This window comes from Myotis lucifugus, unplaced genomic scaffold, assembly GCF_000147115.1.
Source record: "Myotis lucifugus unplaced genomic scaffold, Myoluc2.0 scaffold_874, whole genome shotgun sequence".
In the NCBI taxonomy this organism is placed as follows: Eukaryota; Metazoa; Chordata; class Mammalia; order Chiroptera; family Vespertilionidae; genus Myotis; species Myotis lucifugus.
Genome location: NW_005871922.1, coordinates 17,355 through 43,876, shown reverse-complemented (window position 1 = coordinate 43,876; position 26,522 = coordinate 17,355). Strand labels below are relative to the sequence as shown.

Sequence of the window (26,522 nt, the reverse complement as noted above, 5' to 3'; positions counted from 1 at the left end):
GAAAGCCAGAGGCCGTGAGCAAGGGGAGTCTCCCCGCCTCGGGCGGAGGCAGGTGGCTTTCCCGGCGCCTCCTGGCGGGTGGGGGCTGGTCTCCCACCGTCCACTCCGGGCAGCCGCCCCCGTGGCCACTGTCAGCTGGCAGGACCCCCAGAGCCCACACCCCCGTCCTACTCACAGCCGGCCGGTTTCCAAAAGCAGCGTAGAACGGTTCTGTGTTTGGGAAAAACAGGTTTCTGATGTCTGTCAAGCACTGGACTTTAAACTTTTCTGGCTTCTTTTCAATCACCTCTCTGTCAAAACACACACACACACGGCGGGTCAGCGTAAGGACTCGCTCCATCGCGTCAGGCTCTCCTTAACCCTCCAAGACGCACGGGACCCGAGGACACTGGTCTTGGGAGGTTAACCGTGTGCGGGTCAGCCCCGCTCTCCCAGGAAAGCACCAGGCAGGGAGGGAACCCCTACTTGCAGTCTCCCCAGAGAAAAGGCTCAGGACACGTGACTTCACCCGAGACCTCGACCAGTCATCCAGGGAGCAAAGAGCTGCCTCCAGAGCAGGAGGGAGGGGAACACCTGGGGAGGCCTGCACACCCTCAAAGCCCATCCAAGAGGAAAGGCCTCAGCAAAGCGGGAGCCCGTCTCGTTGGTGAACGCCAGTGCCCGAGTCCTAAGGACCTTACGCTCTGACCTGCCTAAGGGAGGCCCTGAGTAACGAAGGAAGTGCACCGCATGACTGAACCGGAAGATGGGTCCCAAGGAGGCAGGAGTCTCCCTACACTCATCCACCTGCAGATTCGCTGTAACTTCAATCAAACTCTCAGCAGGTTCTGCCTCCCGGGAGGCCAGAGCCCGGCTTGGCTGCCTTGAATACAGCCGAGGGGGGGGGCGGGGGAGGGTGGAGGCAAAGACTGGCTAGTGGTCAGCGGCAGGTCCACTAGAATGAAGTGACCGGAACTCCCCCAGAGGGTGAAAACGGGAGACGGGGCCAGGTGAGCGGTGGCGTCTGGGACAAGGGCCATGGAACCCGGCCTAGGTCCCCGAGGAGATGGACCGCAAGCTGATTCTCTAAGACTTGGTGGGACCATGTGGGGAGGGAAAAGGGTGAGGGGGTGGCGGGCCCCCCACAAAAGGGGAGAGCACCCCTCTGCCAAGTGGGGACACGGGAGAGGAGGCAGCAGGTCACGGACTGTCACACGACGCCGAGCCCAGGAATCGGCCCGTCCACTGTCCACTGAGCCCTGGTGACCACGAAGGGAGCGGGCAGGCCCGCCTGCATTTGGGGATGACTTTTCCGGTGCCCACGATGGAGTGGGCAGGTGGCTGGGAAGAGCGTTAGGAGGCTGTTCCTGCTGACCCTCCAGGGAGGGGAGAGGGCCGCCCGGGCCGGCCTGGAGGCGGGGAGCGCACCTACCTGTGCAGGGCGGAGAAGAGGCTGCTGGGGGACAGCAGCAGGGGCCCCTGGGGCAGCACGGTGCCCCTCTCGTTGACCCAGTGCAGGTAGCCCCTCGTCATGTCCGCCATGCCGATGGCCCGCGCGGAGCAGTACAGGAACTTGTACCCGTTCCTGAAAGAGACAGGGCGTGTGCTGAGCCATCGCACGGGGACGCGCCTGCACCCACCCCGTCCTGCTGCCCGTTCTGACGAGGTCATGGCTCCCTGAGGGGCGAGGCGCCCGCACCTAGGACAGCTCCGGGCACAGCGGCTGGTGCCGGCTGGCGACCTCAGCTACTAGTAAATGCTCGGGGTTCTGACCCACGTGTGGCTGGGCAAGCCACGCCCAGCTGTCCACACATGCCCTGCCCGCAGCCGCACAGCCCGCAGCAGGTCAGTCTGGGCTCGCAGTGACCTCAGGGTCGCCCAGCTTGTGTCCTCGTTTCAGAGATGAGATCACAAGCTGGGAGTGGTGACGAGGTCCGAGTGTCTACAGCGAGCTGCGTTGTCACCTCAGAACCCAGGGGCCCCGACTCCTCCCGGTCACAGGCCCCTGCCTCACTGGTGGAGTGGTGACCGCAGGAACCCACGAGGCCCGAGGGGAGAGGAGCGACAGCCTGGGAACAGTCAGTTCCCCTCCCTCCTCAGTGTCCCGGCTGCAGAGGGCTCCCACCTGAGGCCCCGACGGGCTCGTCCATCTGAGGACACGATGACACTCACTCCTGCTAACTCTCAGACGCTGACTTCCGGTTACAGGAATAAAAAATTTACACCGAGTAAGGCAGGAACTCAGACAATACTCGTTCAAATGTGGCGCCCGAAGCACCCGCTCGCTCAGTGGCCTAGGTATTTCAGGAAACATCCTTCTATTGAACGTATTTGAGAGTTTCACGTGCCTTCCCTTTGTACCTGTACAGTTCTTTTTAATCAATAACCAAGCAAGCTTTTGCCATCAATACCCTCTGTGAGCCAGGTGTGATCAGCCTACAGCTCATTCCTCACAGGCTGACCATATCAGACAAGTCGTTACGTTCAGCAAAAAATAAACAAGGAGAACTGCTGGGTGTCCTGTGTCTCTGGGCCGGCAGCGACCTGCCAGACCGGGTTCCCTCAGCCTGCCTGCAGCGCCTCACATTTAAGAGGGACCCTGTTCAAGGTCAGCAGAGCCAGGGAAGAGGAACAGTCCAATCCTAACTCCAGTGGCAGCTCCTCCTGGGTCTCGGGCTGCGAACCCTCCCTCTAAGCATCTCTGGGCGACCACGAATGTGACACCCAAAGAAATGGCCTGGACTCACTCACCCACGAGCGAGTCGCACGGGGTCCGGGAGGCAGAGACCACGCCTACCTCATCGTCCCCCAGCCCGTCCCAGGGCCCGCACGCCACGGGCACGCAGTGACCGCTGGGCGATGAAGGAACGAGGGCTGTCTAGGCTCACTAATCACCTCCTTGCTTGTCTCTGGGTACTGGCCTCGGGGTTCCCTCCGCCACCCCCGCTGACGCCCAGGCAGAGGCACGCCCCTCGGCCAGTCACCCACCATCAGCATCCCGTGCTCCGCGTGCGGGAGTTGGGGGGCGGGGGGCCCGCTCTGTACTTACTGGCTCACTTTGTGGTACAGCTTCGCGATGCCCTGGTGGGTCCAGTCCTTCCCCAAGGTGGGCAAAATGTGGCCCAGAGTGTCTGACCTGCGTAAGGAGAAAAATGAGAAAAGTAACAGAGAGAGGGCGTCGCAACAGGGAGAACACTTCCGTTCCAACTCACGGCACCAGGAACGCCTCAGGGAACTGCCAACAGGACCCACGCGGTCTGGCCGGGGGCCCAGGAGGCATAGACCAGCACGAACCCCAGGAGACGCTCATGGGAAGGGGCCACGCTAATACTCGAAGAGCCCGCCCACCTGAGCGAGGATCGGGGTCTGGACCGTAACCGGCGTGAAGAGGCCACTGAGCAGGCTCTTCAGCCCCGTCCACGAGAACAGGAGGCGCCACCCCCCGGGCAGGCACGGCCAGCGAGCCCTACAGGAGCTGCTGGGCCCAGGCGGCGGGGACCCCCGAGCAGCCCCTGCACAGACACTGGGCGGGACAGGCCCCCGATGCCACAGGCAGAGGACGGAGGGGCTGGCGCAGGCCCAGGGGTCACGGTGACGTCGGCCGGACCCACCTGGTGATGGTGCCGTCGATGTCGGAGATGATCACCTTATCGTCCCAGTTCCACAGGTAGATGGTGCCCTCGCAGCGGCAGGTGCCTTGGTACTGGGTGGTGACGCTGAACACCACGTCGTTGGGGCCGTTCTTCAGCTTCAGGCTTTTCTGGAAGACACAACGCGTCCTCCTGAGGGGAGGCCCAGACGGGGGCTGCTGGCTCGTTTCACGAGAAGCGGGGTTAGGAGTTTTGGGGTTTATTTGGAAAAGAGGTGAATTTTTTTATTATCTTTGTTGCTGAAAGTGTTACAGATGCCCCCTTTTCTTTCCCCATTTACCCCTCCTCCCCACTCCTGCCCCCTCCGAGGCTCCCGCACTACTGTCTGCCATGGGTGTGCATATGTGCAAATAAGATCTTTGGTTATCTCTCCCCCCGCCCCCTTCCCTCTGAGATTGGTCAGTCTGTCCCACGCGTCCACGTCTCTGGATCTACTTTGTTCCTCAGTTTATTCTGTTCATTAGATTCCACATATGAGTGAGATCATGTGACACTGGTCTTTCTCTGACTGGCTTATTTCGCTCAGCATGATGCTCTCCAGGCCCGTCACAGGTAGATGGTGCCCTCGCAGCGGCAGGTGCCTTGGTACTGGGTGGTGACGCTGAACACCACGTCGTTGGGGCCGTTCTTCAGCTTCAGGCTTTTCTGGAAGACACAATGCGTCCTCTGAATCTGTGCCCGGGGCCCTGAGCAGGGCTCGCTCCCGTCCTGCTAAGGCGGGAGGCTCCTTCCAGGCCTGGGGATGAACGCATGTCTCTCACAGTGCAAACACCCAAACACCTGGTCTGGCCTGTCCGTCACCCACACCTCAGGGTGAATGCGCTGCACCTCCTCCCGCACATGAAACAGGAGTGTCTGGGGCTGCGTCAGAGCAGGTGAGGGGAGGCGACACTGAGGAGCCGGCCGGGACCGTGCGCATCGGGGCAGAGACACGGGATCCCAAAAGGGCAGCGGGTGCTCTGGGATGCCAGCGCGGCAGGAAGCAGTGGGAGCCTGAGCGGAGGGACGCCCAGACCATCGCGTGCGAGTCTGAGTGGCCGTGCCTCGGCTGGGCTCGCCACCAGGCCAGGGCCACGCGCAGGCCAGGGTCACACACAGGCCAGGGAGGACGGAGCCGCTCACCAGCTGCTCCGACGTGAGCCGCAGGGTCTTCTTGTAGCCGACGTTGGACATCAGGGGCATCAGGGGGGCGCTGGACGGCCTGGCGGCTGAGTGCTCCTCATCGCTGGAGGACGACTCCTGCTTCATTCTAGAACACAGTGATGTCGTCACCAATGAGGACATGCGTCTGGGTGGCCATGAAAACCGCTTTCGGCCGGAACCCATGGCAGGCTCGGGGTCTCCCCTGAGCGCTGCCTCGCGTGGCCACTCACCAGAGGCCACTGCGGGTACCAACAAGCCCACTAAACCCCTCCGCACGCTCTCGCACTCAAGGGGCTGCTCTCCCAGCCACGACCTGTCACCAGCTACCATCGCTCTACGAGGCGCCAAGAGGCCCTCTCCCCGAGAAGCAGGGTCGGACCCCCTCGCCTGGAAGGACGCGCACATTCCCCGCTCCCTCCCCCCACCTCCATCCCACCGAGGCCGCGGGACAGGCGCCTGGAGTCTGAATTTCTACCCGTCAACTGATGAGCCCCCTGGGTCTCCTCTCCACACCCACAACGTCAAGTAACTAGGGACTCTGGGGCCCCCCAGTGATGCCAGTGAAGACGGAGGACTCGCCCCTCCCGGAGTCCCCGAGCGGGCCGTCCCGGGAGCAAGGCGCCTGGCTGGGGGCCTGCACGGAACCCACGCGAGGCTCCTGCTCCTCCGGACGCCCGTCTGGGGCTGGGAGGTGCGGGGGGAGCAGGTGCCTCTTCTTTAAATGGCTCACAGAAAGCGCGTCACCTTCAAACACAGTGTCATCGGGGCCCCACAGTGTCATCGGCCCAAAGGCGAAATCAGGCCGTTTCCTGCCTGCCACCTGCCCAAGTTTCTATTCCCCACAGTGAACTTAGAAATGTAACAGTTTGGGAGATGGCGTTGGCCAGGAGGGAGTCTGAAGACTTGAACTCTAAGCCCACCTCTCCTACGAAGCAACAACATACTGGGGGCATCACATCAGCTCAGTGACCGCCCAACCACCTCGATGAAGAGCCTGCCATGTGAAGGCAGGGGCTGGGCCTCCCAGGCACAAAGAGGATCAGGACTAGGATATGCATCTCGCCTTCAGTTAACTGTGAGCGTTCCCTGCCCGCTGAGTAGTAAGAAGCGCCATCCCGCTGCCGACGCCGGGAGCACGGCCAGGCCAGGCGATGGCAGGAGGGGTGGGACCCGCTCTCAGTGCCCATACACAGCAGCCGCAGCGTGAGCGGCCATGGCACTGCCCGCGGAGCAGAGCTACCCGATCCCACAGACAGATCAACTCGCAGACGAAACTCGGCTAACGCTGGCCGGCGTTACCGACATCTCACGCCTCCGATGCCAGGCTCACAGGGACCCACGTCGCACGCAGAAAGGCAGCAGCCTAAGTCCTGGCGTGGGGACCACAGAGGACGGCCGCTTCCTCGGGAGGAAAGGGACTGCCCCTGTCGGCCATCGCCGCCGCCAGTGTCACCGCTGCTCTCGCGCGGCCAGAACCAAGAGTGCGCTGGTTACATTCCACCACGTCAGCCTGACGCTGATTCTGGAAATCAGTATCTAAGGGAGCAACCGTCTCCATCTGATTGGTGGGAAGCCTAACACACTGCTCCACGTCCCTCAACAAACGACAGCCGGTGGGACCCAGACCCGCCACCGGGTCCACCGGGTCCAAGGCCGTGGTGCTCGGCGAGCACTGTGCCAGCAGCACCCACCAGGCCTGTGCCCTGGCCCGGGAACCGGAAAGGCGCTGCCACCCCAAGCCGCCTGGCACGGTACCTGGTGGCCATGCTGAGCGGCGGCGGCTGCTCCCCGGTGCTGTGGCTCTCGCCAGCCAGGCCCTGCTCCGGCTTACTTTCCTGGAGAAGAAAGGAGATCAGGGTGCACCACAGAGAAGCACCAGAACGGGGCTGGGGGCCCCGATGGGCACCCCCTGAGCCCAGGCCAGGGCCCAGAGCCTTCCCCACGGCACGGCCCGGGCAGGCAGGGCCCTGCGAGCCCTCTGCACGTAGGCACACACTGAAGCTGAGAACAGAAGTGAGTGTTCTCCACCAGTGTGTGTGGACCGAGCCACACTTCATCATCGCTGTAGCTTCGTGCAAAGGCGGCATCGAGGGCTGCTTGGAGACGCGAGGGCTCTCAGAATGTGTCCTCATAACTGCTGACAGAGGCGCCTGAAATATTCTCACACCGTATTTTCTTGGGAAAATGTGGACACAGTCGCTCTTTCTCAATGCTGCCTACTTTTAATAGAAAACGTTCCGATGGACCGGGGCGCCCCGGGATTCTGAGGGATCTGGGCCGGTCCCCTTCTCTCACGTAGGATCCGGGGGAAGTCACGGAGCCCCAGAGCCTGGCCTCCCGCCTGTGAACCGGGAGGGGACCTCCACCCCTAACGCTGCCCCGAGGGCTGCGATGATGCGGGTGAACACAGCGCCAGCCCACAGCCACGAGGAAAGGAGACGCCACGCACCACGGGCCAGGGGAGGTCAGAGGCCGGAGAGGAGTGTCAGAGGACAGAGGATGTTCAATTCGGTCTCATTTGTGGTCATCTGCTCAGGGGGTAGGTTAATTTTTAATATTTAAAAAAATATCTGATATAAAAAATATAACAGCAGGTGAGCATCTCAACATAGGATGAGTTCTAAGTACTTTGAAACATTCTTTAGCTTTTTCTAGGCACACAAATAATCGGTGTGATAACATGCCCGGTAATTTTTCATCTATTTGTGGAGGCAGGTAATTCAGTATTAACGATCCTTTGTTAGTCTGGTTGCTAAATAGCTATCGATCTGAAATAAGTACATTTATTTTAGAAATATTTAATGTCCTAATTATTCCTTATTTCATGCTGGCGCTCCCCTCAACCCAAACTGGTGAGAAACCGGATACTCTACAATGAACAGGTCTCTGAAGTAGCCGTCTGCCTAAATCCTAAACAGGCTGCCCTCCTGTAGGGACCTAGAGAGGCCCCCAGGCTCTCTGTCTCCTGAGGTAAAGCACGTGTTTGTTCCAAGCTGGTTAGGTGCCTTGGAAATAGTGGAACAGTCAGTAAGCTCAGGTCTGCGAGCAGGAGACGGCGGAGAACAACTTCATCTCCATAAGGTCCTCCCACACCTCCTCCCTCTGAACTAACGGGACAGAACTTGAGCTACTGAGGTTGCTTTTACTCTTCTAACCACCAGCCTGGCCATTGTCCTTGGGGTTTCTTCCAAAAGCGATCAGCATTCCCCCAACGAGTATCTGCCCGACCCCCGCTCTGGGTCCCAGTGGATACCGGGGACACCCAGGAATCAAAGGCACATGGTCTCGGCCTGCCTGGGGGTAGGGGCCTACAGGGGAAAAGGTGTTCATCCAATACCCACACTAATATGTGTATAATTACAAACCCTGACAAAGTCATGAATGAAGGAAAAGTTCACAGGCCTGGCTCTGAGAGCAGCAAAGAGCAGAGCAGACTAATCTGCCAGCTAATTCAGTGAAGAGGAACGAGAAGGGTCCTAAGAGCACTAGGCAGAGGAAACACCACGTGCAAAGGTCCTGGGGTAGAATGTGCTTTCAGCCAGTGACGCTTAAGCCCAGAGGACGGGGGAGAGAATGCAAAAGATGAGGCTAAAGAGGGAGCAGGGACTAGGGTACCCAAATCTTGTGACCATGTTAAGGACAGGGGTCTTAATTAGAACCCTGGGAACCCACCACAAGGCTCTAAGACGGGAGCAGCATAAACTGTACCAGTCTCCTAAAGAGAACACTGTGATTACAGTATGAAGGATGGAGAGAGGGCAAGAACAGACCCAAGCAGTTCATTTGGAAGCGATCCTGGGAGAGATCACGGCAGCCTCGATGTGTGGGAGTGAAGGTGGAGAGAACTGGAAAATCTGAGAAATACTTAGGATGGTGAGTGGTGGACCTGGCGGGGGACGGAAGTGAGAGTGAGGAAAGGGAAGTGTCGAGCCTGTGGGTGGGCAGCGACCCCACTTTCTGAACATGGTCCAGCGAAGAAACTGGCAGGAAAACTGTGAGCTCAGTATTAAAAACGACAGGCCTGAGGTGTCCTGGAGCAATCGCATGGAGATGCCTACCTAGTTGGCCACTTGCTAAATGGGCATCGAATATAAAAGAATGTCTGGTCTGGAAATGAAACGGGGTCCTCATGGGGGCGTGGGTGAGGCTGCCCAGGGAGAAGCAGGCAATCAAAGCGGGAGAGGGGACCCCAAGACAACCCTCGAGAACCCTCGTGGGGGGCTGAGCCCGAGGGGAAAGCCGGGGACACGTGGCATGAGAGCAGAGAGAATGATGGGAGGACAGGCTGGGAGGAAGATGAAGGTCTGAAAACAGGGACGAATTTACAGCGATGGAAAGCAAAGCCACGTGTACCCTGACACCACTAAACACTTGGAGTGCGGGTGAATTTCCCGCCAAAATATAAGATGGCTCTGTCTTTTGGTTTTGTTCCATCAACCAAAAGGGTGGATTACAAACAAATATTTGGTAATACGCAGTTACAATCGGCCCGAGTTTACACGTTTCCCGCACTCCACCGCAAATCTATATGAACCGAGTTAAAGACGGCTCCCGCGGAGTACGCGCAATTCACTCGAGCCGACTTAACTCGTTTCCCGCACTCCAAGTGTAAAGTACGGGCTGATGGTGATTAGCCTACAGCCGTGAATACCTCACTGAAACGATCCTCACACGCAGAGGAAAATATTTAACCTGAAAAAAGGTTCACTATCAGGGTGAATCCCTTCTTTTTACAGATGAAGAGTGACTGGACCAGCCCCGCTGGTATATGGCTCAGTGGTTGAGCGTCAACCTACGAACCAGGAGGTCATGATTCAAATCCCGGTCAGGGCACATGCCCCAGGTGTGGGCTTGATCCCCAGGGGGCGGTGTGCAGGAGGCAGCCCACCAGTGGTTCTCTCTCATCAGTGATGTTCCTATCTCTCTCTCCCTCTCCCTCCCTCTCTGAAATCAGTAAAATACTTTTTGACAAAGTGTGACTGGACCAGGGTCTCCCAGCTAAGAGGCAGCAGAGCGAGGAGGTGAGGCCAGCTCTCTGCTCGGCCCCCCTCCCCTCGGGCCCTTCTCCTCCAGCTTCCGCTCGCTCCGTGATGCCCTCCCACCCCGGGGCGAAAGCTCCGTGTTCCGGCTTCTGCGGATGCCGGATGCCGGGGGAGGAAGACCCTGAGAAACTCCGAAACGTACTGAGCTATGCCCAGACGCTCCCTGGCGCTCACGCTTACCTCCTTGATCGTGGTACTTCTTCCCCTCCACGAAAACCACCATCTTCCTCCCTTCCTGGGCATCTTATCCCTCATGATCGCTTCCACCGTGGCCTGTTTTAAATGGATGGCAACATAAATAACGGAACCAAAAGAAGATCAACGCAGCACAGTCAAACCAAAAGACACATGCAAACTGAAGTGAGGTTCAAACAAACAAGAGGAAGTGCAACATACGACGTGTGAATTAAAAATTTTCGAGAAGCAAAACCTAATGGCGTCCAAAATCGCGTGAAGGTAACTTAGGCATGAAGACTTAAGAAGATGCCAAAGGAATAAACGAACAACAAAAAGATGCAACACAACAAAAAAAAAAAGAGAAAGCGTTGAGAATCATTAGTGATTAGTCAGACCGCAAGTTTTCGAATCACAGTGGCTGGCTGGTTAAGGTGCTGTTACTCTCAAAGTGATCGTTATAAAATAAAGAAATGAAGTGATTCTATGGGCATGTTAATAACATGGGGTAAAAGCCACAGGATGGTGTTAGCGAATGTACATTTCGACAAACTGAACATTAGCATTTAAAATCTCAAGTGTTAAAAAATCGCACGCTGACCCTAAAGACATGGAAGTTTGATGGGGGAGATTCCATAATAACTAACCATTTTCTAAGTCTTTCCAAAGAACAAAATATCTCCCTGAGGCTAATCCCAGCCCCAAGGTCAAGGTCATTTCCCTTCCTCGGTTTATAGAACTGTTCCAGGCAGCTGCCATCAGCGAGGAATGAAAGAAGGATTTGGTCTTTCAACCCAACAGGTTGCAGGGAAGTGGAAAGATAAGCAATTCACATATTTGGCCGGAAGTGTGCTATTTTTTATCATTTAAAACACTCCCACCCGACACACAGTAAAACCTGAACACACAAAAACCCACAACCTGCAAACCACACGGACCCGCTTCACGAACAGCCCCCTGACACCCCCGTAAAGAGGTGGAGGACCTTCCCCTCCTAATGCGCCCGTCAAGGTCAGACCCCAATGAAAAACGCCGAACAGGACTCCTGTCAGACCTGGACAAGCGGATTCCCAAGTTCGCGGGGAAAACACACAGAAATAGCCAAGACCATTCTCGGGAGGGTAGTAAGAAGACACAGCCTTACTCAATAGTAAAGTGTATTTAAAACCACATTGACTTTTCAAAATGCAGTTGGTCCATGAATAAACCTATTAAAGGGCAAAAGACAACGTTCAGAAATAAACGTAAATTCACAGAGAAGTGCACTAGACGGTAAAGTTGTAACTGCCCGTCAGGGGGGCAAGAGGCATCGAATGAAAGGTTCTGGAGTCACCGGGCAGCTGTGCCAACCCTGCCAGCTGCCTCCGTGGGGGCATCACCCCCTTTCTGACTTTCCTGCCAACACGCCCTAAACTCTGTTCGAGGATCAGGCTGCGATCCGTCGGGAAGGCAGCCTCCAATCCAGAAAACGAACCTCAGCTGGTCTGCACCATTCACAGTCACCGCTGTCTTGCCAGCAGCCGACTGGAAGGTGAGCATGTGACCAAGTGGCCAATGAAATGGGAGAGGTCTGCCTGCATCCCTCCTACTTTGGATGTGGCTGCATAAGGCGACGCGGAGAACCGTCACCTCGAGATCCTGAAGGGAAAGCCAAGAAAATCCCAGAGAAGCTAACCCAGGTTCGTCAAGCCCGGGACCACCAGCCGCTGAGAGTCTTACTATGTGCGAGGGAAACCCCCGTTACTTAAGCCACTCGTCGCCCCTGGTCCCTGCAACCAACGCATCCCAACGCAATAACCAGCTGGACAAAGTGGCTGGGTTCCTGCTGCCTCACCCATCGCTCTCCAAATAAAATCTCGATGGATCGAAGACTGAAGAAAGTACTAGAAGAAGAGACGGGCACATTTCCACAGGCTTTGGAAACGGGCAAGCAGGGCCATTCCGAACAGGACACAAAACCCGAGAGCTGCAGAAGACTGACAGGCTCTGCACATAAGAACAACCCTACGTCAGATAAACGCCACAAAGGTGGTCAGAGCTACTGACACGCTTGTAAACAGGCTGAGGATGCGCATCACAGAGACGCATTTCTTTCCGTTTAGAAGTCGTGTGCATTTCCTGGTCTGTAAACTAAATCCTTTAGCAGCGTTTCCATGGCGCTCATCTTTTCTCTTACTGAACTGTAAGAGCTGAAGTGTGTAACATAAACATGCGTCCAGGGCCACAGACACTGTGAGGAACCTGGTAAGACAAAACGAAACCACCCAGGAAAGCAAGCCCTCCGCCCAGGGCACGCAGAATGCTCACAGATAAAGTCCCCCAAAGATAGGTCACAATCCCCAAATCCCAAAACACAATCTCACACACACACACACACACACACACACACGCAAGGAAGGAGCGAGCATGGACTTATCAGACACACACCCACGCACACTCTCTCACACACACACACTCATACACACACACAAGGAGCGAGCATAGACTCATCAAACACACTCATACATACAGACTCACACTCTCACACTCACTCACACACACACTCGCATGCGCACACACTCACACACAGGCATAGACTCATCAAACGCACTCATACATACACACACTCACTCACAGTCACACACTCACACACACACTCACACATGTACTCACACTCACACTGTCACACACACTCTCGCACACACTGTCACTCACACACACACACTCACACATACACTCACACACTCGCACACACTCAAACACACACAGTCACACTCACACACTCTCACACTCTCGCACACACATTCACACGCGCACACACACACTCACACACAAGGAAGGACGAGCGCACACTCTCCAAGGTCAGATGAGACCTTGGGGAGCCCAGGCAGCAGGATTCTCTGACACCGAAGCAGACGAGCACCTGCTAGGGGCACAGAGGGTGCAAGGGAAGCCGTGGCCTCTGAGGGGCAAGAGAAGCAGATTCGAACCCCTGACCCTGATGCTTGGGAACTTTGAAAGAGCCCAACATAATTAACTTTGTGGTTTTAAAAATAAAATCTAAATTCCAACCACCCATGTTTCTGGTGACCCTGTCTTTCTCGGGTTCAAGCTCACCTTTGGCAGAGGTTTCTGGAAGGCCTGCATTGCCAGCAGCAGAGGGGCTGCCGTGGTCCAGTTATAATACCTACAGGAAACAACGAAAGAAGCGTCAAAGGACTAAGGCCTGCCCAGCCAGCGTGCTCAGTGGTTGAGCACCCACCTATGAAGCAGGAGCTCACAGACAGATTCCCGGTCAGGGCACCTGCCCGACTGCAGGCTCCATCCCCAGTGTGGGGCGTGCAGGAGGCAGCCGATCCATGATTCTCTCTCATCATTGATGTTTTTATCTCTCCCTCTCCCTTCTGCACTGAAATCAATAAAAATATATATAATTAAAAAAAAAAACTTTTAAAAGACCCAAGGCCAGACTGAAAAGCCAATGTCATGAGGCGTGGCCGTGAAAGGTTCTGGAACTCCAGCTGGGTCCATGAAGAGCCCAAGCTGTTGCCCGCACCCCGGCCTCCCCTCATGTCCCCCCTGCAGTGGCCGCACTGCGGGGCGAGCGGCTGTCCAGGCAGCAGAGCCTGTGGCATCGCCGGCCGGGCTTCGAGGAAAAGGCAACCAGAGCCCCGAGCTTAACACGCAAACACCCACGCCTTCCTCCGGGAGTCCGGCAGCAGCTACAAAACACCTGCCCGCCCGACTCAGACCGGCTCTCAAGGGGGGACACGCTGCCCGTTCCGTCACCCCCGCGGGCCACTCGGGCCAAGTCCCCCAGGCCCGGGACTGTACACGTTCCACATAAAATCCGGTGCAGGTGAGCACTAGGACCCACAAGACCCAGCCCACCAGCCACAGAGCGCCAGTCACTGTCACAGCGCGCTGACAGTCACACGGCTGAACACAGATTCATAGCGAACAATGCACGTTGAGAACAGTGCCCACGGCTCCCGTCCAGGTCTCCGTCTGGAAAGCTGACACCGAACGGGCATCTGCCACCGCCAAGACGACGCGGGAGAAACGTACTTGTTCCCGATCTTTACCACCAGGTTGGGGTCGTCGATGAGGGCGGGGTTGTCCACAAACTGTTGATACGACACGGCTTGTTCCAAAAACGCGTCTGGGAAGCAATGGCAGGGGTAGAGGGAGAGATAAGGACAATCTGGTTCAAAGAACAGGCCCATTTCACTGGCTCGCGCGCCCGTGAGCTTCCTGGGAGTTTACACATTCCCCTGTGCGTGCCCCTGTGCGGGAAGTCCTCGCGTGCACCTGTAAGGGCAGGACCTTCACCTTGCCTGGGGGCAGCATCTGTGCAGAGCGAAGGGAGGCCGGGCGGAGGGAGGATGTGGGGAAACGTCCCCTCAGGGGGTTCCTACGCTTGCAGGGCGGGGGTGGGAATACAGTCTGCACACACACCTGGGGAAGCAGGTCTAAGCAACAAGCGTTGCTGTGACCCTGGGCAGGTGCCTCAGCTCCCTCGCCTGCCACGGGGACTGTGAGGATGGGTGGGGGCGAGAGCGGAAGGCAGTGTCCTGCCTCACAGAAGGGCTCGCTCAATGCCAGCGGGCGGGGTGCTGACCACCATCACCCCCAGGAAGGGCAGGGGACCACGTGAGGCCCAGCACTGACACAGCCTCACACGCTCAGAGCTGGCAGGGAGCCCAGGTCAGGAGGCGACCTCAGTTCATCACTGGGGTGATGATCAGCGGGGTCAGGTGCCAGAATAAGGGCAGAATAAGGGGCCCCAGTCTCTGGTGGGAAGCAATCCACAAAGCGTGAAGGGAGCTCAGGAGGAGACAGGGTCTAGGATGGCATCTCGGGGCAGGAAGGAGGCTCATGAGAGGCAGCGGGAGAAGTGCAGGACCCACCCCGTTCCCTGCGAGCAATTCAGACCACGGGGGGGGGGGGGGGGGAGTGAGTTCCCGGGTTTCCTCGGGGAATGTCAGGGGGAATGGCGGGCTGCACTGGCTGGGATCCTGGGCCACCTCACCATGTAACTGCGGGGACTGGGACATCGCTTTATGAACCTGATGGACGCCATGAACCCATTCACCCCCTATGCCAACCTGGGAGCACCCTTCAGCTCCAGCTGGGCCCCTCCTCCACCCACAGCATTGCTGCCCCCACCCCTCCAGTGCACGGTGTCCCCGAACACTGCCTCCCCCACGGGGCTGCAGGCCCTACGCCTCGCAGGACTGGCACGGGGCGAGGACACACGGCGGGCTCAGCAGGCGCGCCTGACAACGAGCGACCCCGGTGGCCTGGCTGCTGCCTGAAGCCACGTGTGAACACCAGAACCCAAGGTCGCCAGGGGCAAGCCAGCAGCACGTGAGTCGTGAGCAACAGTGAGTCACATGTGCTGCTGTTCACCAAATGCAGAGGCGGCAGCCGGACTGGAACTAAGGATGGAAGCCAGGCCTCCGGGCGTTCTCAGCAGCCGCCACCAGAGGGTGCTCGTGGCCTGAGGACCAGCTCCGAGGTGCCAGTACCTTTGGTGATCTCCCTGTTGTCGCTGAGGCCGCCGCAGAGGGAGATGGCGATGGACGGCAGGTCCCTCAGGCCGTCGGAGGTGCTCTCCACACCACTGTCGGCCCCAGAGCTGCCCACGGACTGCGGGGACTGGTTGGCTGACCGGGCTCCGTTGTCGGCATGTTTGGGGAGCGCAGAAGGGTCCCCGCTGGAGGGAGGAAGAGGGGAAGGTGTTCTGAGGATTCTCCCGGTCTAGGGTCTCACACACACGTGAAAGGACTCCAATCCGAGACCCCCACAGAGCAAATGGCTCCATCCTGGGACGGACTTCTCATTAAAGCACCAAACAAAGACCACCTGAAGGCTTTCCGAGCAGAGAGCACAGTCAGCTTCTGCTCCCACATCCCCTGCAACCCCCCCAAACCCACGTGGAGAGACAGGGGATCGAGCACACTCCTCAGAGGCCACAGCTCTGGGCTTCACCCTCCGTGGACCTGGCCCTCCCTGCAAACCCCAGGAGAACTAAGGATGGGCCACGGACCCTCCCGTGGAGAGAGGGCCACGCAGCTGCCGCCTTTGCCACGGAATCGGGCTGTGGGTCACTGACCCCCACAACTCGACCTCGGGGTCATCGGTGGGTCACTGACCACCACAACACAACCTCAGGGTCATCGGTGGGTCACTGACCACCACAACACAACCTCGGGGTCATCGGTGGGTCACAGACCACCACACACAACCTCCGCATCATCAGGGGAGACAGCCTCCTCCTCCTTCCCGCTCCGACGGCGGGAAGCCGGCCACATGGAGATCCCCCCCCACCACGTCTACAGAGAAAGCCCGCTCTGTACTGGCTGCTTTTGTCAGGACACCTCTTCCCATTCTCAAATCAAACCGGAGGAAAAAGTGAACTCGCACAGATCCCCATTCAGATCACGGAACACGGCCCGAGGAATAAAAAGAAGGTTTACTTTTTGGGAAAATACAGGGCGGCCACTTCGGGATCCATGTCTGTGAGGTCGTCCAGGTAGACGCCGTCCGCCCCCAGGTGCCGGCTTCGTTTGTCTGCAAACAAAAGAGCAAAGGAGCAGGTCAGAGCCGCGCCCAGGGACCCCCGACCTCTGACCTCCAACCTCTGACCTCCAAGCGCCTCTGGGGAACCCACTGAAGCCCGGTGTTCAGAGGAGCTCAGAAGGGCCCGGACTGTGAAGTGAGGGTTCACCACACGACCCCCCAAGACCTCCTTCACGTCTCACTGCCTACGACTAAATTCTCTTCACTAACATATTCGGCAAAAGGGCAGGGACCGGACAGGACAGACGTCACGGGTCCGTGTTCTGAGCTTTGGAGGCAGGACCGGAGCTTGCAGCGCCCACGGGAACAGAGGGGCGGGAAGCAGCCTCATCCGCACCTTTCTTCCTAGACGGCGAGTCCGTCTTGCTCGCCGCCAGGGCGGAGAGGGCTTTGGGCTCCTCGGTGGCAGGCAGGGGCGGGGCTGCGGCTCCCAAGGCCTCGACGTCCTCCTCATTCACAAACTGCATCTCGGTCTGAGACTTGCTCTGCTCCTTGCTCTGCTCCGAAAGCGGCTGCGGAGGCGGCGCCTCGGCCAGCGGCGGCGACGGGTCGCTAAACGCTTCGGGAGGCTCGCTGTGGATGGCCTGGAAGTGCATCTTCTCCGAGAACTTCCTGCTGCTCAGCGGGCTGGAGTCTTTCATCTTGTGTGTAGGCGACTGGATGGAAGGGCAGGCGGAGAGGGAGGAGGGGTCAGAGCACAAGCAGAAAAAGCGAGTTAACCAAGAACCCCAGTTGGCCAGGTAAGGATCTGCCCACTGTCCACGCCCAGCGGGCTCCAGCTCGGGGTCACCTGGCGATTTCCGCACCTGCCAGAGGGCCCAGAAGCCAAGAACAGTCGTGCCAACACAGAGGAACTGTGACTTAAAACGCCAACTGCCGAGCAGAAGAGAGCGAGGCTAGTAATGGCCAGCAGGGGGCAGCAGCCCAGACGCCCAGGAGAACGGGCAGTGTGGCCACTGGGGATGCTACCTGCTATGGGGACCAGAGTAACTGAGCCACGGTTACAGACGACCCGATGAGCGTGCGAGGCCAACCTCTGCTGCTGGAGTCAAGATCTGGTCTGGCCCTAACCGGTTTGGCTCAGTGGATAGAGCGTCGGCCTGCGGACTCAAGGGTCCCAGATTCGATTCCGGTCAAGGGCATGTACCTGGGTTGTGGGCACATCCCCAGTAGGGGATGTGCAAGAGGCAGCTGATCGATGTTTCTCTCTCATCGATGTTTCTAACTCCTTATCCTTCTCCCTTCCTCTCTGTAAAAAATCAATAAAATATATTAAAAAAAAAAAAAAAAGATCTGGTCTGTCCCTGCGGGGGGTCAGCGTGAGCAGCCTCTGCAAAGATGAGGGCTTCCAGGGGGTCCCGCTCCCTGGTCTGGGTGCAGGTCGCATGGCCCCGCTCACCATGGGAAATGCATGGCCCTGAGCACTTACCATCCGGGCATTTCCGTGTGTGTGTATATTTCACCCCCAAATGTGAGTGAATGAGTGACAATTTGGCACCTGGTTGCAAGGAGTTTCCAGTCACGGAAAAGATTCCTCCAAACAAAACCCAAAGGCGATTTGTGCACTAGAAGTGGGGGGGGGGGGGGGGGAGCGTGTTCAGCCCTGCGTCTGAGCTCGGCTCCCGGCACAGAGGAACGTGCTGCCGGGGCCTGTGCTTGGACCCGCTTTCCAGAAGCGATGGGTCTGCACTTCCACACCGTCTCCCCAGCAACCAGTGACACGGGTTTGGGGGGGTGGGGGCGCTGCCTGGGTCAGCAGTTTGCAGGCAGCGGAATCAGCACTTCCCGTGACGACAGCTAAATATAACCCACCGAGGGCATGGACCAGCGCCAGCCCAGCGGCCTGCTCTCCACGCAGCTGCCCATCCTGAGTCTCAACAGGAAGGCCAGCCCTCGCTCGCTCCCCGCTCATTCGTTCGGGCCACAAACATTTACTGGGGATACGAGAGGCCGTGGCATCGTCCCAGGGCCTTAAAATCCTTTTTGCAAAACACACACAGCTGCAAACATAATAATTCCAGATTCTTAAAATACATTGGCCTGTGAAGTAAAGTCTCTTGGAGGGAAACAGTGTCCGTCTCTAGGTTTTAGGGGCGGCTCGCGGTGGGGCGGAACGGGGGGCACTCACCTTGGCGGCCTGGGGCAGCTCCCCCCAGAGCCACAGCATCTCCAGGTTGCTCTTCTGCGCCGCCCTGTCCGCCGACTTGCTGACCAACTCGGAGTCACTTTTAGGTGTCGAAGGGCGGGAACCTGAAGGACTGAACAAAACACAAATCCAGGATTAAAGCAGGAAGAACCTTTCTTAAAATCTATGGTGCCAACAGCCCAGAAAAGGCACCCAAGCCGGCATTCCCTTAGGACAGCGATTTTCAACCTTGTTCATCCCATGGTACATACACTGCTAAAATTCTGCAGCACGGCCAAAAATATATTCTCTTTTTTGCCCATCTGACCCCAAAAATAGTAACTTTGATTCATTTATACCAGAGGGCTATTGCTGCACTGGCTGTTGTCATTCTTTATTTGACAATTTCAGGCAAAAGGGGTCGAGGCCCCTGACGACAGAGCCAAGGCCCTCAGCACCGGGTGGAAATCGCTGCCCTATGAGCATGGCTTCCGGACGTGTCCCGTCTGCGGCCACCAGGGGCCCACAGGCAGCTGTCCAGGCGGAAGGTGCGCCCGCTGCCGGTAGAGAAGGTGAGAAGTAGCGTTAAAAAGGGAAGATTGAAAGAGAGAGATGAAAAGAGCCAGGAAAGAGAGAGACTGTCTTTCCTCCACCACCAGCCGCCCTCCCTCGGGCTGGCGCACTCTCCCGAGTCCCCCATCGCCCATCCAGGCTCGACAGCACCCAGCGCTGGCCCTCCGACGCGCCCCCTCTAGGCTACACTCAGAACAGGGCAGAGTCCGCTCTGGCTTTGAAAAGAGGAAACAGCACCGTGTGCCAACTGGACCGCTCACACCGGTGCCAACCGGACCGCTCACGCGGCAGCAGCCTCCACGTGAGGTTTCAGGAAACAGTCCGCCGCCAGGACACCACCGGGCTCCTACCCGCCGGCCCCTCCGCGATGGCGTCGCAAGGCCTCGGCCCCAGGCCGGCTTCTCAGTGTCCGTGGCTGTTCTCCTCTCTGTTTTCTCTATGTTCCTTCTTGAGACCTGAACAAGGTCTTACCACTGTCCAGCCCGAGTCACCGGCCCGGAGTGACCAACTGACCCACAGAATCCCCGCAGCAGTGCACACACCCAGCTGGGAAGACGCCCCTGGGAGCATCTCCTGTCTCTCCTCCTGCAGCCTCGCTCTGGGGTGAGACGGAGTTTTCAGATGAAGCAGGAAAGGAAGCTGCCGCGGTTCCTTCCCCACCCTGGTCTCTCAGCGCCTCACTGCCGGGCTCCGTCCCCTGACTGAGGGACAGTCCACCCCAGCCGTGGGCAAACTACAGCCCGCGAGCCGGATGCGGCCCATTTGAAATGAATAAAACTAAAAAAAAAAAAGACCGTACCCTTTTATGTAATGATGTTTACTTTGAATTTATATTAGTTCACACAAACACTCCATCCATGCTTTTGTTCCGGCTCTCCGGTCCAGTTTAAGAACCCATTGTGGCCCTCGAGTCAAACCCCTGGCTGAGGGACAGTCCACCCGTCTGAATGCGCTTCCCTGTCAGGACACGGAGAGCGCATTGATGACACATAACTGTGTCCAATCGGGACCCTCACTGGCCGCACTGCTCCTGCCTCGCTTCAGGCAAGCCCTTCAGACGAGGGAAGCCTCCCGCCCCCTCCCCCCTGCGTACAGAGCCGGCTTCCTCCTCCGGGGCCCCTACCCACGGTCCTCTGCACACATGTCGCTGTGGGGTGAGGGTCCCGAGATGGCACCTGGTAGGGGCCCATGAAATGGGACACAGCACAGGCCGTCAGGGAGGAGCCACACGTCGGAGAGGTCAAGGGTCATCACCTGCCCACCTCTCTGCTTCCTCCAGCCCCGTCTTCACGCTTTCCTCAAGGGCCAGCGCCCGCCGACCAGCATGTCCACAGTGATGTCAGCCTCAGCGAACAGGCCGTGGCCTCCGGCGGGGCCTCTGCACCTGCACTGCAGCCTGTGTCCACGCCTGGCGAAGCCGTCCCAGGAGGACACCCCCCTCCCAGAGCTCACCCACACCTGCGGGCCCTTGTTCTGAGCCCCTGCCGTTCTATCTGTCACACTAAATGCAGCTTGTGTTCTGTTGTGTTCTATAACTTGTTACAAGTCTGAGGACTAAACTGTCTCAGCCACTGAGTTCAGTGCAGCCCTTTCGGCCGAGCTGCTCTAGGGTGGGGCTCCCACACTTTCTGTGAAAGGCCAGAGCGCGGCTGCTCCAGGCTTGTGGGCGACGCCTTCTGTCGTCTGCCGAGGCTACTCAGTCCTGCCATCCGAGCGCGAAGGCAGCCTGAGACGGCCCACTCCCCACCCCCATGAGGCCAGCGGGGTGCCATCTGCCGCCCTCTGCTCCGGAAGCATGCAAACACCCACAGTTCCAGAGCCCCCCACCCCAGCACCCGGACACCCTGGTCCCTGCAGGAAGGCCACAGGCTCCCCAAGACGCCCGGTGTGCCCACGCAGACCCCCAGAGAGCCTCGCCCTGTGAGTGGCGGAAAGAGGCTGCACGTCCCACCGCTCGGTAGGTAACAGCAGTCAGTGCGGCCCCTCGCCAGCCCTCCTCCAAGGCGCCTGTGCTCAGCACACACACACTCCGCTGCGCCAGGGGACTGGGACCCGCTGAAGAGGAACCGGGGAAGGTTTCTGTTGTCAAATATTAGCCTTTTGAGATCAAGGGCTGCTCCAAAAGGTAAGCTGATGAGGTCGCTGACTGATCTTCTTAGTAACGCATTTACTAGCCAGACAACCGTGTTCAGCATGTCTGCTGGTTCCAATAAGCGTATCAGCTATCGCTGCTCACAGCTCAGTCCACCTCATTTAAAAACGGCCTTTCTTCTGCACGTGCACATCCTGAGATGTGGGTCTTTCATCAAAAGGAAAAGCAGTTTCCCATCTAAAAGTAATCCTAGCTTCCTTCGCGGAAGTTTAAAGTGAACCCCTTCGTTCCAGAAAGCAGGACTGCAGGCCGGTCAGGCCGTGGGCAACCCCCAGGGAAAAGGGCAGAAGCCTGAGACCACTGCGTCCAACGAGAAGACAAACCTATGACCAGACATAGGCTCCGTCCTGTCCTCGTCTCCAAATATTCTAGGAGCACCGTGCAAACAGCCGATGCCGCGACTCAGCGAGTCTAACGTGCTCTTTAAACATGTATAATAAGCTCCGTTCTCTAAAATAATGTCCTTTAAAAAAACCGTGTTAGCCTACCGGCTGAGCAACACCAGACACAAAACAAAAGGTCACCTTCCCAAATTGTACTTCATTATTCTATTCTGAAGGCACGTCACAGAATTAGGAAAAATTCTATGATCAAACCACAATTCCCAGGGAGTTTCCAAGTTCGTACTAAGTTAGAAAGAGTCTAATCAGTATGAAAGGAGAATAAGAAACTGAGTGTTTTCATCATCAGTCATTTGGTTAGTCGGCAGAAGAGATCTGTAAGAGTTAGATATAAATGTTCGCTTCAGAGAATCTACACGTTTCTCTGCGTAAGTGATTGTGGTTAGCGGTTAGGAGACGTGGAGGAGTCAGTGAAGAGCTGGTTAGGAAGACACCCCGTGGGGCAGGGCCCGCTACCTTTCCAGAGCGTGCAGGACGGACGACTGTGGAGGGCAAGAGCTAGAGAGCAGGCCCTCGGCCGCCACGGCCACGTGAGGGGGCGTCCTTTTGCAATCTATCAGGCTACTGGATGCCGGATGCACATGAAGAGAAAAAAGGTCACAGGTCAATGAAGTGAAACCAGATTTCCTACCTGTCCCAGGACCGCCGTCCGGGGTGACACTGTAAGGGACGATCCTCCCAGGCCCCTGACCGCAGCCGAGCAGCTCTGTTGACATCGCCATCAACATGAACTCTCTTAACCGCAAAAACAGGAAGCTGCCCGAGGCCCAGCTCCCTTTCTGTCGCATCCACGTGCCCATGAAGGACCGCCCTCCGTGGCTCAGAGCGCAGGGCTTCCTCCCGGCTCTGGGGCGTGTGGTCTGACTGTGTGTGCTGCCAGCTGTCCCCTTAAGGAACACACATGATGCCATGAATGGAAGTGTGCCCGCTCATCCTAGCTGGTCACTGCATCGGACAGTGGTCGGACCCTCATAAGCTGACACGGTCGTCACCCCGGACTCGCAGAGGAAAACGGGAAAGAGAAAACCTCTTCGGGGTTGTGTTTGAAACACCTAAATTCTTAGCATTAATAAAGAGTGAACATGTTTTCCACCCACTGGTGCCCAACACCCCCCATTTTCCTCCTCAGTCCTGTGTTCCCCTCCGGGGGGCTTATCTCCAGGGACCCCAGGAGAGAATGTCCGAGGTTCCGGGACGGGACCCGCCTCACTGTCCGACAGGAGAGCCACTGGCTGCCGGAGACGGCTGGGCACGGGAAGGTGACCAGTCCAAACGGGCAAGTGCGTCCATGTGAGAGACACACCGACTTCAAAGACCTACCACACACATGGAATGTGAAATAGCTCATGAACACTGGTTTTAAATGTATTTTACTGATTTCAGAGAGGAAGGGAGAGGGAGCGAGAGAGAGAAACATCAATGATGAGAGCTGCCTCCTGCACCCCCACACTGGGGATCGAGCCCATAACCCGGGTGTGTGCCCTGACCGGGAATCGAACCGTGGCCTCCTGGTTCGCAGGTCAAAGCGCAACCACTGAGCCATGTCGACCGGCCCACTAATAATGTTTTTAAAAACTGACTACCTGAATGATATTTTGGATACACGGGGTCAGATGAAATACATCATTGAAGTTCACTTCCTCAGTGTCTTTTTACTTTTCCAGGATGGCTGCTACAACATTTTAATTTACGTCTGTAGCTAGCATGATGTTGCTGTTGGACAGGACAGACAGACCTCAGTGAGGGGACTGCCCAGCCCCCAGCCCCACCCTGGCTGCCGGCTGACTGACACTCATCGTCCCAGTCCCGGCTGGAAGCCAGGATGCAGCCTGTTTTCCCTGACCTGCAGCTCAGCACCACCCCTCCACCCAGCTCACTGTGCTGCGTCATGCACGCATCACACGGGTGAAAGTGAAACCAGGCCTGGTGAGCAGGAAACAGGCTTAGGCAGGAAGCTCTGCAGCTCCAGGGGCCCCCACAACCGCTGTCAACCAGAGGTAAGTCTCACATGAAGCGTGAGAATAGCCCGGCCCGGGGGGCGGGGTGGGTGGGTGTCATCCTGTGAACCTAAAAGGTAGCCAGTTCGATTCCGGTCAGGGGGTGCAGGAGGCAGCTGATCGATGTCTCGCTCTCACATCGATGTTTCCCTCCCTCACTCCCTCTCCCTTTCTCTCTCTAAAAAAAGAAGAAAGAATAAGAATAACCCAGTTGTCCTGCCCTATCACTGAGATGGCCATTTCTCCGCCTCTTTCTCACTATCACCACCCCCGGAGCATCTGGCTGTTTTCCCCTAACAGTGCTCCCTGGGCCGTGAGATTTTAATGCCGGGGTCCTGGGTAGCTGTGTCTGTGCCGTGGCCCCTGCTGCAGCTGCATGAGCCCCTCCCCTGTTCTCTGAAAACTGCCCACACCAGAAGTCTAGCCGACGTGAGGGCTCATTTCCAGGAAATAAACACCCTTGAACTCAGAGAGTGACTGAGCTCGGGGAGAAGGGAGAAGCGATCGTCCGAGCGGCCTCAGTGGCCCCTGAAGCAGCCTCGCTGCTTGAATCTTACTTTGGAGACAAGGATCAGGGAAGGCTGTCGCCTGTGTCCTCCGTGACCACTGGCGTTGTGACCCTTCACCAGTGCTTCTCCTTCCCACGCCACCCCAGGGAGCTAAGCGCTGTATTTGCATCTCAGCTCTGAGGCGGGGCCTGCACATGTTGCTAATCCCCCTCTGCACCTCCTGCTCTACCTGCATCTTCTTCTGTCCTAACGAATTTCACTTTGGTTTATGTTTCTATTCTATGGAACATGCCTCCTAGCTGACTTCAAATCCTCTGGACCAGGACAGGTGAGCGCACCCACACACGCACACACACACACACGCACACGCACTCCCACACGTGCAAACGCGCAAACGCACACGGCAGCTTACCTGGCGTTGGGTGACCACTCTCTATCGGAACTAGGGTACGATGATGACTGAGAATAAGGCATGACTGGGGGCACGTTTTCCTTGGGAACATCTTCTTGGAATGGAGGTATGTCGTTAGAAAGAGTTCTGCTTAAAAAAAAAAAAAGAGGGAGATTTAAGTCAAACATTAAAAGCGACAGAATCACAACAAAGGCAAGAGTCCGTTTTTCAATGCATCCACAGGGCGGGGTGGGGGGATTGTAAGAATCATGTTTGAAAATCACGTCGCCCGGGTCTCCAGGGGCCCTGTCCCCGCGGACCGACGTTTACCTGCTGCTGTCCATCGCGTCCCGCTCCTCGTCGGAGCTCATCTCTATGGGGAACATGTCTTCGTCTTCCGACGTGTTGGAGTTGTCGTCCCTCTTCAGGCTGTCCAGCTGGGACTTCCTCCTCCTCTTCCGTCTCTTCTTCACCAGGGAGCCGCTGGAGGGGGTCTCGCCGGGAGGCAGGGCTGGGGCCGCCACACCAGAGTCCAGGCTCCGCGCCCGGTCCACGGAGTTCCTCTTCAGCTGGCACTCCATGCGCGAGGCCCCGTCCGACAGGATCGGGGAGGTGGCCAGGTGCGTGGGGATCACTTCCTGAGGACGGAAAGTCTTGTTTACAACGAGGCTCGTGCACTCGGGCCTCAGGGGCAGGATCGAGCCAGAGGGGCGCCCGTGTGACAACGTCCCCGTGACCTGGGGGTGTGGCTGCCCGGTATCACGGGCACACATCGGTGAAAACACTAAAAAACACTGAATTGAGCACTTGAAATGGCTAAACTGTATGGTATGAGAATTATCTCAACAACACTGTTAGACATTTTAAAATAATAAAAATAGCCCTAGCCGGTTCAGCTCAGTGGATAGAGTGTCAGCCTTCGGACCGAAGTGTCCGGGGTTCAATTCCAGTCAAGGGCACGTACCTTAGTTGCAGGCTCTTCTGCAGACTGGGCCCTGGTCAGGGCGCGGGCAGGAGGCAACCAATTGATGTGTTTCTCTCACATCGATATTTCTGTCTCTTTCCCTCTCTCTTCCACTCTCTCTAAAAATCAATGGAAAAATATCCTCAGGTGAGAATTTTAAAAAATAATAATAAAATAAAATAATAAAAAGACAAGCAATCTGGTCACTCACTAGACAAAAATCGACCACTCGGCCATCTGCGTTTGACAGCAGTACAATCTGTATGCTATGGACCAGGGTTCAGGCCAGGCGACTGGGTTCCTCTGTCCCCCTGGAAACGGTGAGCCCACGGAAGCAGCCGAGCTGCCGAGTCTTGTGGACTCAGCACACAGCAGCCCATCAGGCTCAGATGCCAGGACAGACAGCGCCTGCTTCCTCTGCTGCCACCGTCCGCACCGTCGGGAGCCGGCAGCGTGCTCCACCCACACCCCGCTGTCTCCTGCGCGGAGCGAGGAAGTGGCCCTGACCCCCAGCCTTCCTTACCTGATCGTTATCAGTCTCTTGAACAAAAAAGGCTTCTCCGTTATCTCCCAGCTTCATGTGTAAATCCACAGATTCCCCGTTGATTTCTATGTCAACCTGGAAGAAAAACGCACGTCTCCACATCAGGAAACAAACCTCCCCGGCCACGCCTCCACACGCGTGCACTTGAATCGCACACACGCCACAGAGAGCTCACAGTTCCAGGTCGCAGTCGGTCAGCCTGGTCCTGCCTGCTCTTCCCCACCGGGAAATGCAGACTGCACCCGCCCCACACCGCCACCACCGGAGCCCAGGCGGGCTTGCGTATGTGACTTCAGAGACTGGGTCAGAGGAAA

General features: G+C 57.3%; 1 protein-coding gene across 1 annotated transcript in view; it reads right to left on the bottom strand.

Annotated features, from left to right (window-relative positions):
- LPIN1 (lipin 1) overlaps nucleotides 1–26,377 on the bottom strand; it is a 29,866-nt gene extending 3,489 nt beyond the window's left edge. The window contains exons 1-17 of the mRNA XM_006106639.3: nucleotides 26,188–26,377; nucleotides 25,031–25,338; nucleotides 24,722–24,847; nucleotides 22,260–22,367; nucleotides 18,681–18,810; nucleotides 16,890–17,208; nucleotides 16,450–16,543; nucleotides 15,499–15,686; nucleotides 14,036–14,129; nucleotides 13,085–13,154; nucleotides 9,995–10,087; nucleotides 6,528–6,607; nucleotides 4,752–4,878; nucleotides 3,591–3,739; nucleotides 3,029–3,115; nucleotides 1,412–1,564; nucleotides 176–290 (exon numbers count right to left, since the gene is read on the bottom strand). Coding sequence (XP_006106701.1) covers nucleotides 176–290; nucleotides 1,412–1,564; nucleotides 3,029–3,115; nucleotides 3,591–3,739; nucleotides 4,752–4,878; nucleotides 6,528–6,607; nucleotides 9,995–10,087; nucleotides 13,085–13,154; nucleotides 14,036–14,129; nucleotides 15,499–15,686; nucleotides 16,450–16,543; nucleotides 16,890–17,208; nucleotides 18,681–18,810; nucleotides 22,260–22,367; nucleotides 24,722–24,847; nucleotides 25,031–25,338; nucleotides 26,188–26,310 — 2,364 coding nt within the window. The 5' untranslated portion in view covers nucleotides 26,311–26,377. The remainder of the gene's footprint in view (nucleotides 1–175; nucleotides 291–1,411; nucleotides 1,565–3,028; nucleotides 3,116–3,590; nucleotides 3,740–4,751; nucleotides 4,879–6,527; nucleotides 6,608–9,994; nucleotides 10,088–13,084; nucleotides 13,155–14,035; nucleotides 14,130–15,498; nucleotides 15,687–16,449; nucleotides 16,544–16,889; nucleotides 17,209–18,680; nucleotides 18,811–22,259; nucleotides 22,368–24,721; nucleotides 24,848–25,030; nucleotides 25,339–26,187) is intronic.
- Between the last annotated feature and the right edge of the window lie 145 nt (nucleotides 26,378–26,522).